Here is an 18148-nt window from a genome sequence, read left to right on the forward strand (position 1 = left end):
AGAAAAAAGGATTAAAGCATAAAAAGAAAAAAAGGTTAGAAAATACACAAATGTGAGTAATTGGAGTCCCAAAAGAACAGAAGATAGAATGGAAAAGATAAATGTTTAAAGATTTAATGGCCAAGAATCTTCCAAAACTCATAGAATTCAAGCCATGAATTCAAAAAGGTCTACAAACCCCAAACAAGATAAATATAAACTGTATCTGGCACCATTTACTTTTAAATACTATTCCCCACCAAAAGAAACCAAGCCTCCTTAGAAAAATGGCTGATTCCAGGTCTGGGACTAGCAAAGTACAAGGTAAGTTGAAACATCTGTGCCAGAAAGTAAGAAAGTGCTCAAAGAGACATGTCAAAGGGGCTCAGGCACTGGTTTGAAATAGACACCACTAGCCTAAACTGGGACAATTCATGTAACAAAATAAACAATAGTAACAGAATATATAATCTATAGAGTAAAATTAAAATACATGAAGTACTGAAATAGCAAACCAAAAAAAGGAAAATGGAAAGCCTTCCTTCTGGCAGAATTCCAACTATGACCTACAGGCAGAATGATGGAACCAGAAACTCAGCATTAGCATTTGGTAAACATTGTAATAAAAATGCTTGGGGACAAGAGTCATCAATGATTGCTAAAACTAGGATCAAAGTTTTATGACAAACAGGATATTTACCTAAAGTATCTATCACTAAGGGGAAATCAGTAACTTGTACAAAGAAAGAAATAGTAGAAAAACCTGGCAAATAAATACCTTAATCAAACGATGAAAATGTAATATCATTAATAATGAGACAAACAGATACTACATGCATCCTGATGTGATGCCCTGAGGACACAAATACAAAAAGAAAAAGAAATACGATGATGGGGAAATACGTAGATTATGAGACCTTATCATATTAAAATACTATTATTAAAATATTATTACTATTTGATATTAATAAATTTATACTAAAAATATGATGAAAACCATACTGAAAAACAGATAAAGCCAAACTATCATTAATTATCTTAAAAATTAGGATAATAGTTCCTCTTAGATGGGAGGGAGCTGTATGAGAAGAGAGGTAAAAAAAAAAAAAAATGCCTAGACAGGCAAGGCAATCCACCCTCTTCCATGAGGCAGAGTTAAAAAGATTTTCAACTTACAATAATTAAGTTTTCAACTTGATAATTAAATGCTATATTTGATCCTGGGTAGGAACCTAGATTTTTTTTTAAATGGTTAGGACATTAATGGAACAACTGGAAAAATCTGAATATGCATTATTATAGTTTAATATTAATATTTCTTGAGGGTGATCAATGTCGTTTTACAGAAGAGCATGTCCCTGTTTCTTTATCTGAGATGATCATCCTGAGATTATCAACTGACATGATTTTTCTCTTTATTCTGATAATGTAGTGAATTACACAGATCGATTTTCAAACATTAAACCATCCTGTTGATCAACTTGGTTGGAAAGTATTATCTTTTGTATATATATATTCCTGGATTCAGTTTGCTAATACTTAATTTAGGACTTTTGCATCTAAATTTGGTATTACCTACCCAAAATATCTACCAAAGCTGAACATATGCACATCTTATGACTCAGCAATTCCACTCAGAAATGTGCATGCACATACATGTGTACCAAAAGACATTTACAAGAATGTTCACAGCAGCACCATTCATAGCAAAAACCTGGAAACATAGCAGCACCAACGGAATGGATCAATTGTTGTAGAACTGACTAGTGTTCGGCAAGAAAAAAGAACGAACTAGAGATGAGGAACTGAAGCTTGGAGTGGTCACGTGACCTGTCCGAGGTTCCCCGTGCAGAATGTGCTATAGCTAAAGTTTTGAGGTTTGACCTTAGATCGTCTAACTACAGAGCCTATGCTCTTTTTTTTTTTTTTTTTTTTTTGTGACAGAGTCTCACTCTGTCGCCCAGGCTGGAGTACAGCAGCTCAATCTCAGCTCACTGCAAGCTCCGCCTCCCGGGTTCACGCCATTCTCCTGCCTCAGCCTCCCACGTAGCTGGGACTACAGGTGCCTGCCACCACGCCCAGCTAATTTTTTGTATTTTTAGTAGAGACGGGGTTTCACCATGTTATCCAGGATGGTCTCGATCTCCTGACCTCGTGATCCACCCGCCTCGGCCTCCCAAAGTGCTGGGATTACAGGCATGAGCCACCGTGCCCAGACTTTTTTTTTTTTTTTTTTTTTTTTGAGACAGAGTCTTTCGCTCTGTCATCCAAGCTGGAATGCAATGGTGTGATCTCGGCTCACTGTAACCTATGCCTCCTGGGTTCAAGCGATTCTCCTGCCTCAGCATCCCAAGTAGCTGGGATTACAGGCGCCTGCCACCATGCCTGGCTAATTTTTGTACTTTTAGTAGATGCAGGGTTTCACTATGTTGGCCAGACTGGTCTCGAACTCCTGACCTCAGGTGATCCGCCCACCTTGGCCTCCCAAAGTGCTGGGATTACAGGCGTGAGCCACCACACCCGGCCAGAGCCTATGCTCTTAATCAGTACCCTATCCTACCTCCACGCAAAACCTTTTAGTTATAGAGTAAGGTGGCAGGCAGATACAGAAACATTTTCAATTTACATTCTTTCTCCTGCCATCATCTAAATCCTACGATGCTTCCAGTTTCTTGTGTGTTCATGTCTTAAGAATGAGCCCCATCTTTCTTAATGCAAAGAGTATGGGCATGCGTAATGTTCAGAGGAGGTAGGCCTCAGTGCCAAGAATATTAAGTCAAAGTTCTCTAGAAGTCCAGGGAAAAAAGACCCAGCTTAGCACACCCACAGCATCCTTCCACTGCTTTACTTCCTTCCATCTCTAGTTGTGGCATCAATGCACAAAAGGAAAAAAAAAAGGAGGAACTAATAAAAGAGACTGAGAAAGAGTGGTAAATATTATGATGGAAGCCAAGTAACATGAGGCCTGAAAACTGACTGAATTTGCCAATGTGACCTTTACAAGAACAGTTGTGGTGAAGTGGGGAGGCTAAAGCTGACTAGAACTGGTTCAAGAATAGATCACATGGTGGATCTATCAATTTTGGTGGATCTCGGTCTATCAAGGTGGATCACTTGAGCCCAGGAGTTGGAGAACTGTGAGCCACGACTGCATCACTGCATTCCAGCCTAGGTGACAAAGCAAGATCCTATCTCAAAAAAAAAAAAAAAAAAAAAGCAGTTATTCAAGACTAAGACTACAGACCATTCTTTTGAGGAATTCTGCAGTAGAGGGTCACAGAAATAAGACTAGCTAGCAGGTGTTGATAAAAGTGGTCTTCTTTAAAATGGAAGAAAAGGTATGTCTGCATGCAAATGGAAATGATCCTATAGAGACAGAAAAATTAACGATGGAAGAGAGAAAAACATTGTCATCACCAGTCTCCTACTCATACACTAAAGGTATTTCCAATTTTCTACTCTTATAGAAAAGCCAAGGCTGGACATGATGCCTCATGCCTGTAATCCCAGCACTTTGGGAGGCCAAGGAAGGAAGACTGCTTAAGTCCAGAAGTTTGAGACCAGCCTGGGCAACACAGTGAGACCCTGTCTCTACAAAAAGTAAAAAACTGGCTGGGCATGGTGGCACGTGCCTGTCATCCCAGCTACTCAGGAGGCTGAGGCAGGCGGATCCCTTGAGCCCAGGAGCTGGAAACCAGTGAGCCATGACTGCTCCACCACATTCCAGCCTGGGCAACAAAGCAAGATCCTATCTCAAAGAAAAAAAAAAAAAAGAAAAGAAAAGAAAACCCAGGATGACTTAGATCTATGTCAACTATTTCTGCAGGTTACATTCCCAGAAATGGGTCTGCTGAACTGAAGAGCCTACACATTTAAAAAAGTAATACATGTTGCCAAAATGCACCAATCTACATTCCCATTAACAGTGTATGCAAATGACTGCTTATACTCATCACTGGGCATTATCATTTTACTTACTTTTTGCTGATCTAATACTTTTAAAATCCTTACTGTTATATGTATTTGCATTTATTCTCAAATAAAACTGTTTAATTTGGCAGTTTCTTAAAAAGCTATGCATAAATTTACTATTCATCCCAGGAATTCCATTCCTAGGTATCCAAAAGAAATGAAAATATATGTTTACACAAAGACTTACACATGAATGTATACTCCGGCATTATTGTAAAAGTCTAAAAGTGGAAACAATCCAAATATCCATCGATGGATGAATAGATAAACAAAATGTAATACATCCATACAATGGGTTACTCAGCCATTAAAAAAAAAGAAGTACTAATACATGCGACACTATGGATGAATCTTGTGAAAGCCGTCAGAATCAAAACAGAGTCACTTGTATTAAAAACTCCGATAACGGAGCCAGGGAAGGCCATGAAGGGAGGGTTCTCATGCACAAATGCCTGATAACAAGAATTATCACAAAAGACTCTTCAAAAACCACAGCCTTGCACAAAGGCCATTGCAACCTCATATCAAACAAAAAACTTCAGCAAGGACATCAGCCCAGCAACTGCCTGTCCAATCTCAGACTGGTGCCACCCTTGTTATTGATCTTTGTAGCCAAGGATAATTATCTCGAAAAAATTATGTAATCCTCTTCATTTTTCCTATAAGAACTTTTGTCTGCCTTTACTGCCCTAGTTTACTGTGGCACATAGTTTCACAGTTTACTATGGCACACGTATTCCTACTGCAACGCCCATTACTAAATAAATACCATCTTCTTTGAGCGTCTCCCTCTCTCTGTTATTTAGATTAACAATCTGAAATACATTAAGTAAAAAAAACCAACAACCATGTGTTGTATGATTACAAACAACAAATGTGCAAAGACGCAAACAACCATGTGTTGAATGATTACATTTATATGAAATGTCTACAACGGGCAAATCTATAGAGACACAAAGTAGACAGGCAGTTGCCTAGGGATGGGGGAAAATGGGAGTGACTGCTAATGAGTTTCCTATTTGGGATGATAAAAACACTCTAAAATTGATTATGATGATGATTGCACAACTGAGAATTATACATCTCAATAAAGCCGTAATTTTAAAAAAAGAATTCATTCTAACGAAGGCTACAGGCCAGGCGTGGTGGCTCACACCTGTAATCCCACCACTTTGGGAAACCGAGTGGGCAGATCACCTGAGGTCAGGAGTTCGAGACCAGCCTGGCCAACATGGTGAAACCCCGTCTCTACTAAAAATACAAAAATTAGCCGGGCATGGTGTCACACACCTGTAATCCCAGCTACACGGCAGGCTGAGGCAGGAGAATCATTTGAACCCGGGAGGCAGAGGGTGCAGTGAGCCGAGATCGCGTCACTGCACTCCAGTCTGGGTGACAGAGCGAGACTCCATCTCAAAAAGAAAAGGCGGCTATAAAGTAGCAGATAGAATATGATTCTATTTTTGCAAGAAATATATATACACATATATAAATGTGTATTAATGTTTGCATTTAGAAAAAATTCCAGAAGAGTATAGACTAAACTATTACACTAGTTTGCTCTGGATGGTAGAATTTACAGGGGCATGAATATTCTCCCAAGAGGAAAAAAGATTCTGTGACCCTTTTGTAATCAAGCCTCTCTCACTCATGAAATGAGGTCACTGGTCTGATAAAATCAAGTCATTCTTTCTGGCCCTTCTTAAAAATTAGGTAGTAATGATTATTCTAGTCACTAAAAACTCCCCAAATGAATGTTGCTCTCAGAAGTGACATGGGAGTTCTAGAGCACAAACTGTTTTAACCAAAAAGTTTCCAGGGCAGGACAAACATTATCACACAGAAAAAGAAGTATGGTTTAAAAAGCTGAGGACAGCACAATCTGGCATATACTCTCAAGCACAACTCCAAACCCAGGAGGGCCTTTATCCTCTTTTAGTCAAACATGAAAATAACACTAACTAGCTTTTTGAAAGCCATGCCCACAAGAAGCGTAGTCTTTTGTAGGCAGTGGCATTGAAAGTGAGAGTGATGCTGGGAAAGGTATTAGAATGTCAGACAGCACCCAGAAAGCTTTCAGGTATGCAGTTTAGCCGTAAGAATGAGCTCCAAAACCTAGAGGGGGACAAAATCATGTAAAATTTCAGAGTAAGGAGGGAAATAATCTCTTTAAATCTTTTGTATGACACCCCTCCAAAAAAATTAATTTTGAAACATGGGGATTTCAGAACAAGTAAAACATTTAAATTTTATGTTTATACTAATCAGTCATAAATCTGTTTTTTGTTTTATTATTCAAGTGATCATATAGCTTGCAAAAATTTAAATACATAAAATTATAAAAAGTAATGCATTAATGACAATCAATTCTGGTCTTAAATTCATGAAGCAACAGAGAATTTAAACTGTTGTTTTACCTTTAACCTAGTCCTCCATTCCAGTCACACTTAACCCAGTTCTACCAGCAACTGCTCACCATCTAGCTAGGACCATTATTAACAGTTTGTTTACACCCTTTCAGATAATGTAATTATTTTTAGAATTTATGCAGCTGCAGAATTTTTGTCTAAAACCATAAGCATTTAATAAAAACAGTAAGGACTCTGGGCTGCCCAGGCCTACCAAAAATGAGTACTTAATAAATGTAAATAAGTAATGTTAGTCAGTCTGGACCTGACTAGCCCTTGGTAAGTGTTTTAACCTCTCTGGACTACACATACGTAAAATATGTTAACATATGTACATAAAATACTTATGCATTAATATATATGTACATAGAAAAAAATCTAGGAAGGGTGCAGATTAAACCATAAGGCTGGTTTTTCTCTGGATAGGAGGAGTATAGGGGCAAGGTGCTGTGCTAATAAATTAAAAGCATGGCGATGAAGGCACTTAACACATAGTATACTTCAACACGGAAAATATACAGACACACTCCTGCTAACACGGAGCCGACATTTTTCACAAGAGGAAAGAAGACTGAGTGTCCTCTCTGCTTGCAGAATTTTCTTTTGCTGCTTTTTGATCTGGTGGTTGTTACATGTATGGGTTCCTCCTATCCTGACTGGCATCCAAGAAATAGAAAGAGGCCGGGTGTGGTGGCTCATGCCTGTAATCCCAGCTCTTTGGGAGGCTGAAGCAGGAGGACTGCTTGAGCTCAAGAGTTTGAGACCAGCCTGGGCAACATGGCCAAACCCCATCTCTACAAAAAAAGGAAATTAGCCAGGAATGGTGGCATACGCCTGTAGTCCCAGCTACTTGGGAAGCTGAGCTGGGAGGATGTCTTGAGCCCTCAAGGCAGAGGTTGCAGTGAGCCGAGATCATACCACTACACTCCAGCCTCGGCGACAGACTGAGACCCTGCTTCAAAATAAATAAATAAATAAATATATAGATAGATAGACAGATAATAATGTACCTACTTACTCTTGTAGATATTAGATCCCAGCTTCTTCTCATTAAAGAGTAAGAATAAAGCAGAAAGGTTTGAGAATTAAAAACAGAACCTTGCTGCTTCTGACATCAGGAACTTGAGAATCTCAAACGCTTAGCTAAAGTAAAATATACATACGTTTTGAAAGATAAAAGTTTAAAATAAGTTTGATGGAGACTATTAAAATACAGTATTGTTTAGGTTATGAAGACATACTTAGCATAGTTTCATAATTTAAATAAAATCAGGTCTTAAAAGGGTGCTACAAAACAAGTTCCCACATCATCTTACTTCCCCTAGCCCATCTCAGCACACAACACACTCTTCAATATTAAAACATCTAGCAAATGCTACATCTCTGGATAAAACGCATTACCCAAATTTCTAACAGGGCAGGGAAATGGAATGGAGCTTCCAATGTCAAATTTTAGTATGCCCTGACTAAACAAATCTATGAGCTCTGAATTTTGTTAATAAAGACCATTAAAACCTATTTATGCCTGAGGTTGCAATTTTTTTAATTTTTGCATGTGTGAAAAATCAGACCTTGGCGATGAGGCTTGAGCAGTAGGATATAAATAACTCCTACATGCTTAGCATTCCAATAATGGAACACTAGGCACAAATCGGCTAAGTTGATATCCTTAGAAAAGTTTAATCATAAAACTAAAACTATTTCTCTGGGCCAGGCATGGTGGTTCATGCTTGTAATCCCAGTACTTTGGGAGGCCAAGGCAGGAGGACCACTTGAGCCTAGGAGTTTGAGACCAGCCTGGGAAACATAATGGGAGCCTCTCTCTACAAAAAAATTTTTAAATTAGCCAGGCGTAATAGCAAGCACCTGTAGTCCCAGCAACTCAGGAAACTGAGACAGGAGAACCACTTGAACCCAGGAGGTCAAGGCTGCATGATGGCACCAATGCACTCGAGCCTGGGTGACAGAGCATGGCTCTGTCTCTAAAAAAAAAATAAAATAAAAATTATTCTGGCTGATTAAATATTACTAAATTTTTTTAACATTCCACTAAATCAATGATAAATTTAAATCTGTTACACTACAGGTAAATTTTCTCATTTTAACTCATTAAATGATTGACATTTAAAATTATTTATATCATAACCACCCATAGTGGCTAAAAGTTCACTACCTATATAACAATCCAATTAGAGGTTAAGAACAAAGTCTCTGGACCTGGACTGTCTAGGTTCAAATCACACTCCACCATTAAACAACTGTGAAACCTTAGGCAAGTTATAATCTCTCTGGACTCAGTTTCATCTCTAAAATGGAAGTAACAGTACTTATCTTACATGTTGTTTGGAGGATTCAATGACTTAATATATACGAAATGGTTTGAACAACACTTGGCATATAATAAGCACTATACAAGTGTTAGATGCTATATTATTTTGTTCAAAATTTTTAACAAAGACAAGCTAACACCACCTCATGCCTTAAAAAGAATGCTCATTCAAGATATTACTTATAATCATAAACTTTCTACTTTTATAAAAACTAGAATTGCACTAAAATATACAATGCACAGTCTCACATACCTGTTTGGAATACAAGTTCTTTCCCTCCTACACCTGCTGCCTCTAGGTTAATGAATGCACGAATCAAGCTAGCCCAGGGGTGCTGAGTAATGAAACCATGACTGGCCTTAATGAGAAGGAAAGAAAACAAGTAATTGTTAAACAATCTTAAATTATCAGTCTTGATTTTGCTTAAACACAGAGAGACTATTTTGATGAGGTAAGGAATATGAAAACAAAATAATCACTCTTCAAAGGCAGTATCCAAAGACATCTTCTGCTTCTTTTCCTATGCATAATGGCCATGCACATCAGGGTTCAGAAAGTCACCCATCACAGAAGGCAGCCTGGTTACCATCAGGGGTGCCAAACAACATCCCTGGTAAGTACAAGGGTGTGCAAAAGAAAAGGCAAAGAGGGCCAGGCACGGTGGCTCACGCCTGTAATCCCAAAACTTTGGGAGGCCATGGTGGGAAGATCACCCAAGCTCGGGAGTTCGAGACCAGCCTGGACAATACAGCGAGACCCCCTCTTTGTTTGTTCATTTTTGAGACAGAGCCTGTGGCCCTGGCTGGAGTGCAATGGCACGATCTCGGATCACTGCAATCTCCACTTTCCAGGTTCAAATGATTCTCCTGCCTCAACCTCCCGAATAGCTGGGATTACAGGCACCCAGCACCACGCCTGGCTAATTTTTGTAATTTCAGTAGAGACAGGGTTTCACCATGTTGGCCAGGCTGGTTTCAAACTCCTGACCTCGTGATCTGCCTGCCTCGGCCTCCCAAAGTGCTGGGATTATAGGCATGAGCCAGCATGCCTGGCCCCAATCTCTTTTTAAAAAGAAAGAAAAAGAGAACAGGAGAAGAGATGATCCATATGGCTGGGCATTTATTTGTGCCTGTCTCAAAACATCTCTGAAACTTCAATGTCAAAGAAAACCTGAGGAGAGTAATTATGCCAGCAAGAGCCCTTCTCTCAATCAAATCCTGCCACAATAATCTGCTAAGTGGAGTTTTCTAAATATTAAACATCTCTACATAAGTGGTTGTGAATTTTTTTAAGTTCTGCTCATACAGTATTTTTCTGCATATTATTTTATACTACCCACAGGAGTCATAAAAAATGTATTTACGTGTTAGCTATTATTATTCTCATCCTTATTCAAGCCTAATATTTAAAACAGTAAAATCTCACTTGCAAGACATTTTCCTCAGCACCATTAAAGAGAAATATGACAGCATGATGCAAGGCTTCTGAAGATGTTGACAAGACGTGAAGGACTTCCAGCATCACTGAGCAGCTAACTGCATCATCACTGGCACCTTCAAATCAGAAAAACAGATTTGCTGCTCAGATTTTAAAATGTTTACAATATGAACCATTAGGACTAGGAATGGAGCTTTCTCCTCAGAGAGGCATCACAATAGCTGCATGACCAGAAGCATAGCTCTGTCATCATCAGGTGACAATCACACCCACCAGCAGTAAGTTCCATGAAGGGATCTTTGTCTGGTTTGCTCACTGACTTACTCTCAATGCCTACAACCATGCCTGATCCACCAGAGTCACTCAAATAGTGTCTGCTAAATAAAGTAACCTGAGGGGACCTAAAGTCATACTGGAAACTGGTATTCTCAGCAAACCAAGGAAATCTGTTCTATTCTTTACCCGCATTCCACATCCTCTGTAATAGTCTCACTTCTGGTGCTCACAGCTTCCTGCAACATCTCCCACTGCACTCACTCCTTTCTTGCTTGTTTTCCTGCCAAAATCATAAAAGCTGCACAGAGAGGTCACTTTGGATGGTGTAACATTCCTTTAAGGTTTCTCCAAGGGGATTATGTGATGAAAAACTAAAAAGAAGATACCTAATCTAGTAAGACACAGGAAAGGAGACTAATGACCTAAGTAGTATCCTAGGTCCCAGAACACACACTCAGTTGAATCTCTGAACCTCTTCTTGATTGAGAAATTTTGTATGCTAATTAAAAGTAAGTATAAGGATGACTTAACTGTCTTGCTTTTTTAAAGCACTGTAAGAGACAGTTAAAGGAATTGATTGGATATTTGATGATACCAAGGAATTACTGTTGGGTTTTTTTAGGTGAGGCAATTGGTGGTATCAAAAAGGGCCCTTATCTTCCAGCAACACAGAGAGAAATACTTTTAGAAAGGAACTGATATAGCTAAGATCTGCTTCAAAATAATCAAGAAGTTGGGAGGGTAGTGTGGTAGGAAAGAAACAAGATCAGACTGCTGAAGCTGGGAGATAAGTCCATTAGGGTTCATCAAACAGTTCTGCTTTTGAATATATTTGAAATTTTCCGTATCAGAAAAGTTAAAGAGTAATCAAAGTAAATAAGCGCTAACGTAACTCAGGCAGTAACATTTCTGGGTTTACACATTTGAAGCAGGGTGCCAAAGAGTTTGGCGTGGATTTGAGAGCAAGAAGACTTGGAAGTAAATTTGAGCTCTGTCACTTTACTCCAGTATTTCCTGGTTTAAAGAGCAAGCTAATGATACCTACCTCACAGGTTTATTATAAGAGTCACACAAGATAATGCCCAGTGCCTAGCACCTGGTAGGCATTCAATGTTCATTTCTCCTTCTCTTTGCAAATCTGAGGAAGGCTCTGTAGCTAAAATTAAAATGCTTATTTGGGCTCTGTTAAATTCCAGACCCCATTCCTACTTAAGAAGAAACTACCTATTAACCAGACTTGTCTTGGTGGTGATTACTGGTTTGTATTTCAATCGAAGTGAAACAAAATAATAATCATTTAATTACTATCCAATAGAAAATGCTGCTATTAGCAAAAAGTGTCACTTCCAAAAACCTAATGAAATAAACCCTTTTTTTTAATTTGACACTGTGAGTTACTTTAAAATAGAAAGCAATCAATAAAATGTTTCTTTATTCAAAAAGAAGGGGAAATTCAAAGGTATCTATACAGGGTTGATTAAAAAGTTAAATTGTCCATTCAGCTTCCCTTATTTTAATGGTTCTGGTGCATTAAAAGAGAACTACAGAAGGGTCAAATATCCTTAAGAAAGGGAAGGAAAGTTAAGAGGACAGTATCTACAAGGGCTAGGTGGTTAACTGACATCCCTTTCCATTTAGAATTAACCTTGAAATTGAAGCCACCCCCAAAATAACTCAATGCCTCTTCTACCAACGACCTGGAACCACACAGCAAACTCAAGAAGATAATTAAGGCTTCTCTGTGGATAACATTACTCCTAACTGGTATCAATTCCTGAGTCCTAGATACACAGATGAGAACTTAAAAAGAAAAAAGAAGTGCTTCAATTAGGCCACCCACTAAAAGGATTTAGGTGATAGTCTATTTCAGGGGTGTCCAATCTTTTGGCTTCCATGGGCCACATTAAGAGAAGAATTGTCTTGGGCCACATATAAAAGCGCTAACACTAACAATCACTGATGAGTTAAAAAATAAAATAAAATAAAATAAAAATTGAAAAAAATATATCATGTTTTGAGAAAGTTTATGAATTTGTATTGGGCCACATTCAAAGCTACCCAGGACTGCAGTTTGGACAAGCTTGGTCTATTTGATGAATGTGTGAAACACTATTTTTAACAATTTATTATTGACAGAAATTTCCTTGAGATTGTTGCTAAGGGTATTCCTATAAAATTTTAGTTAAAAGTAGATTCTAGGGCCAGGCGCAGTGGCTCACGCCTGTAATCCCAGCATTTGGGAGGCCAAGACAGGTGGATCACGAGGTCAGGAGATTGAGACCATCATGGCTAACACGGTGAAACCCCATCTCTACTAAGAAAAAATTAGCGAGGCTGAGGCAGGAGAATGGCGTGAACCCGGGAGGCGGAGGTTGCAGTGAGCAGAGATAGTGCCACTGCAGTCTGGCCTGGGCGAGAGTGAGACTCCATCTCAAAAAAAAAAAAAATTCACAAGGCGTGGTGGTGGGCGTCGGTAGTCCCAACTACTCGGGAGGCTGAGGCAAGAGAATGGCGTGAACCCGGGAGGCAGAGCTTGCAATGAGCCGAGATCAAGCCACTGCACTCTAGCCTGGGCGACAGAGTGAGACTCCGTCTCATAAATAAATGAATACATGAATGAATGAACGAATGTAGGTTCTAGGCCAGGCACAGTGGCCCCCACCTGTAATCCCAGCACTTTGGGAGGATGAGGTAGAATAATCACTTAAGGAGTTCAAGACCAGCCTGGGCAACAAAGTGAAAACCTGTCTCTATTATTTAAAACATAATAATAAAAAGTGGGTTCTAATGGCTCACAAAAATGCTGGCCTTTAATTATTAGACTCCACATATACAATTTGTAACATTTAGTACTACGTTTGTAAAGAGTAACTGATTATGCACTCCAAAATATGTCACTTTGACATACGGATTATTTTGAGCTGAAGGCAACTGAGAAGCAGGTACTATACAGAAAAGCTCTCTGCCCTCCCCTTGTTTGCCTAAAAGCAGGATATACATTTACCAAGGTGTCCCCACTTCCCCTCTCCACCAGGAAGTACAAAGGCTGATCACGAAAGACAACTGTAAACTTTTGGTGGCCTGGCGACAGCACAAAAGGAATCTATATAACACTTTACTAACTAACCTTTCTCTACCATTTATTTGCCTTCCTACAATTTGCCACTCCTCGAGACTCAAGGTGCTTTTCCTTTGTCACTTCTCTAAAAATGTATTGTTTGGTTGAAGATGCTACATAAGCCAGATTTCTAAGCCACCTCTTTGAGATGTACTCATTTTCCTTGAGTATCTCCCATGTACATGAAGTGCAAGTGTTAATAAACTTCTATTTGGTTTTTCTCTTTTTAGCCTGTCTTTTGTTACAGGGGTCCACTCAGCTAAGAACTATGAAGGATAGAGGGGAAACTTTTTTCTTTTGTCCCTACATTTGCTGCTAATTCTTGTACATACAGCCTTCTTATATAATGTTCTTAAGCAACCATGGTGTTTATTTGCCCCTTCCCAGAATTTAAGCATCATAATAGTGGACAAAGAGTAACATTTATTACTGCTTTGAAACGTACATAAAAAAAAACCACTGGTGGCCAGGCATAGTGGCTCACACCCACAATCTCAGAAATTTGGGAGACTGAGGCAGGCGGATCACTTGAAGTCAGGAGTTCAAGACCAGCCTGGCCAACATGGTGAAACCCTGTTGCTGCCAAAAATACAAAAAAAATCAGCCGAGTGTGGTGGCACAGCAGGAGAATCGCTTGAACCCGGGAAGCAGAGGATGCAGTGAGCCAAGATTGTGCCACGGCACGCCAGCCTGGTGACAGAGTGACACTTGGCCCCCCACCCAAAAAAAAAAACAAAAAACACTAAACCACTGGTTACCCCAGCAGCCCATGAAGGTACTTCTGGCTTATTTAACAAATGTGTGTATACTGATTTTTGAAAATGCAAGTTACATTCTAAATGCAATTGTCAAGCTTTCTAAATGAAGATATTCTAATATGAATCATTTTATCAAGCAAAGAAATTTTACTTAAATTTTGTATAACTCTAGATGTTCAAATTTGGCCTGCTGTAAGTTCGAGTAATCTAGAAGTGTTAATATTACATAAGAGTTAATAGAAACTTTTAAAAATCACTTTCCATGCCAGGTACTATTTTAGTGTTTTACCTTTTTTTAATCCTCCAAGCAACACTATTAGGAAAGTACTATTATTTTCTCCATTACACAGATGAGAAACTAAGAAGTTAAACAATTTGCAAAAGGGAGTATTAATTACACCCTAATATTCTTTTTCCTTCCAAACGTAGCTGAAAGAACTGACTGGCCAGGAAATCCAGCATCTTATCCTAGTTTTGTCTCTTATCAGTGATGACCAGATAAATTTACCCCTGTATCAAATGAGGGGTTGAGCCAGATGCCATCTCAGGTCTCGTCTACCACTAAAATGCTATGCCATTGTAAATGCTATTTTCTATCCCTATTTACAATCCCTTTAACCACTGAATACAATTTTCTGAAGAATAAATATTTTAATAAATGGAAGTTCAATTTAGGGGATTCCCATTCATTTGACAAATATTCACTGCGTCAGGCACTGTCCTAAATGCAAGTATTCTTATTTTGCCAAATTATTTTCAGAGAAAGATTTACACATTAACTAGGTACTTAAACAGTATGGCACCCTCAGTGAAGCAAAATTCTCACTTTATAGGTCAACAGAATCTGCTAGAAGAGATAGCTGCCAACCCGCAGCCCAGGACAGCTTTGAATGCAGCCCAATACAAATTTGTAAACTTTCTTAAAACATGAGATTTTGTTTTAAGCTCATCAGCCATCATTAGTGTATATTATGTGTGGCCCATGACAATTCTTCTTCCAGTGTGGCCCAGGGCAGCCAAAAGATTGGACACCCCTGCTCTAAAACCATGCAGCAACCCTTGAAGGCAGGGACTTTCCTTTTCTGGTATCCCGGAAGCCTAGTATAACACCCAGCTGAGTAAAACACTTTTTAAGTGTCAGAACCTAACTCCAGGACACAAGGACACACACACTGGTAACATTGAGAAAGCTGCTTCAGTCTACCAGAAACATTCCAAGTCTTATCACTGGGCTGCTGGCATTAATACCAAAAAATAATATTAATAAAGCACTTAAGAGAAGACAGAATGGTTAGATCCTAAAGTAAATGACACTATCCTAATTATCCTGCTTTCCATCACAAAGAAAAAAGGTTTGCCCAAGAAAATGGTCCCCACAATTGCCCAAGTAGCTTGGGGTTATGTTAATAAACTTTCTGGGCTGTGACAACTTCCAAATGACCAAAAAACAGGTACATACCTGGTGAGTTTGCTACCGAGTCAAAATGACAATTAGCCAAGACAGCATGCTGGGCTCCATCTCTGGGTTCCAGCTTTACCACAACATTGGTGATGTTGTCATAATAGCTTGTAAAACCTCCCAAGAAATCAATGCTAAAAGAGCCTGTGGGCCGTTGTACATCTACTGAAATCTTATGCAGGCTGTTGCTTTGCACTTCAATCAGTTTAATCTGTTCCAAAAGGTAGTGCACGGTCAGAATTTCATTTTCTGGACTTCCTGTAGTCCTGGGGCCAATGGAGGTTATGTGTTCAAGATAATCCCTGGAAGTGACCAAAAGAATAACAAAGGTTTGTAGTTAAAATTGACACTTAGCATGGGTAACTTTTCCACTACACACCCCTTCCTCCCCAAAAAAGTTTAGTTCTTTGGCCTGCATAAAAAGGACCGCCTTTCATTATTTCAGACACCAAGTAAACATCACTTATAAAGTTCCATATTTTTATTTTTGCCTCCCACGAGTTGACCCCTTCAGTTTTCTCCACCATCCCACTCCCAACTTCTCCCCATATCAAACCAATACAAGGACTAGGATGTATTCAAAATGTGTGCCCACTGGCAAGGCACGGTGGCTCACGCCTGCAATCCCAGGACTTTCAGAGGCTGAGGCGGGTGGATTGCTTGAGCTCAGGAGTTTGAGACCAGCCTGGGCAACGTGGTGAAACCCCATCTCTTCTAAAAATACAAAAAGTAGCCAGATGTAGACTACTATCCGCCTGTAGTCCCAGCTACTCAGGAGGCTGAAGTGGGAGGACTGCTTGAACCTGGGAGGTGGAGGCTACAGACCCGCGATGGAGCCACTGCACTCCAGCCTGGGCGACAAAGCCAGGCCCTGTCTCAAAAAAAAGAAAAAAAAAAAGCTAAAGACTAAGCAGGATAGAATATAACGTCACTGTGCACACTCCCGAAGGTTACAGATTCTGGGTGAATGACTTTAAGTAGCAGAAACCAATGAGCAAAAATAATCAAGTCAAGAGATTAAATAAGGGGGGGAAAAAAAACTTTTGATGGACCCAGCCCTCTTAGCATACACCCAAGGTCTAATGACTTCAGTTCAGGCCAAAACCAACTGTATCCCTAATTAAAACAAAACTTTTTTTGTCTTTTCACTGCATTCCAAGTGGGGAAGCTGGAAGTGGGGGTAGGAGGCGTTTCAGAAAGTCCTTAATAATCTTGCAACACTTTGCATTCTAGGAAAAACTTTTTAGAACACAGCAGCTGTTGAAAACTTGACGCCAGCTTAATATTTCATGAGCTTTGACACACCTGGGTTACAACATCTTTGACTTAGACACACCTGGGTTACATCATCTTTGACTTAATCACCTTTCCTAGCATTCTTAAAGGTCTTAAAAGAAAAAAAAGTCAAATCTTACACAGTCACTAATCCAAGGGGCCTAAAGACAAACTGCAGGGATCTGAGAACTTATCAGACTGCATACCAAACTTTCACTGGGCGGTGTTCCAGAAAGAGCTTCTGTAGCCTTCAGATTTGGAGGCTGTAACCCTCAGAAAGTTAGAACAGTGCACTGGCTCCTTCCAACACTCCCCGCCCCCAAAGCGAATTTATACAACAGTCTAGGTACGCAAATTTCCATCTGGAAAGCAGAAGAGCTAAGCAAGGTAAAAAGCGGAAGCTGTTCCAGAATATGGGGAGATGACTCACAACCAACCAACTGCACGAAGGGCAGACAGTGGAAAGCGGGTTCAATCTACCTGGCAACCCCAATCTGTACCACGAGCTTAACGGGGGACAGGCAAGCCCCAAGTCCCGGCAATTCAGACCCCAGAAGAAGGACAAGCAGGGTCACCCCACCCCACGTGCAGCCTGGAAGGGGTCAGCGAGTCCCGGCGGTCCGGCAGGGGCGGGTGCACACAGGTGCGGTGCCCCGGGGCCTGGGCAGAAGACGCAAACGGACGCGCGGGCCGTGCCAGGAGGGAGCGGCCGGTACCTGGCTTGGAGCGCGTCGAACTCCCCGCGGTGTCCAGGGGCCCCGCGTAGCACGAGCTGCTGCAGCGAGAGCTGCACCAGCGTCCGCAGCGCGAGGAGGTAGAGCGCGAGCCCCAGCGCGGCGCGCGCCTCAGACAGCCCGGTCCCCGCGCCCCTGCTCGCGCCGCCGCTACCCTCGGGGCTCCTCTTCCGCGTCCTCCCGCCGCCGCACCCATCCACCAGAGGCTCCTGCGCTCGGGCCTCCCTCTCCGGCGGTGGTGCGGCCGCCGGTCCCTCCCGACGCTCTCCTCCGACGCGGTGCCGCCTCACAGCAGCCGACTCAGAACCCCACTCCATGGCCACGAGCCTCAGCTGCCAGCTCAACCGCCCCAGCGCGCTACAGCCCCGGCCGCCGACGCCGCCGTCGCTGCCGCAGCGCCTC

At 40.7% G+C, this 18148-nt stretch overlaps 1 protein-coding gene across 3 annotated transcripts in view; it reads right to left on the bottom strand.

Annotated features, from left to right (window-relative positions):
• ERMP1 (endoplasmic reticulum metallopeptidase 1) overlaps positions 1–18144 on the bottom strand; it is a 54479-nt gene extending 36335 nt beyond the window's left edge. Inside the window, exons 1-4 of one of the 3 annotated variants that reach the window (XR_004029626.1) lie at positions 17729–18063; positions 15738–16039; positions 10115–10242; positions 8942–9047 (exon numbers count right to left, since the gene is read on the bottom strand). Coding sequence is in view for 1 of the 3 variants with exons in the window: in XM_030810393.1 (XP_030666253.1) it covers positions 8942–9047; positions 10115–10242; positions 15738–16039; positions 17729–18063 (871 nt within the window). In the remaining 2 variants the exon portion in view is untranslated. Of the gene's footprint in view, positions 1–8941; positions 9048–10114; positions 10243–15737; positions 16040–17728 lie in introns of all 3 variants that reach the window. The other 2 variants (XR_004029632.1, XM_030810393.1) reach the window with 2 other exon arrangements.
• Positions 18145–18148: the final 4 nt, after the last annotated feature.

The sequence above is a fragment of the Nomascus leucogenys genome, chromosome 1a, assembly GCF_006542625.1.
Source record: "Nomascus leucogenys isolate Asia chromosome 1a, Asia_NLE_v1, whole genome shotgun sequence".
Classification (NCBI taxonomy): domain Eukaryota; kingdom Metazoa; phylum Chordata; class Mammalia; order Primates; family Hylobatidae; genus Nomascus; species Nomascus leucogenys.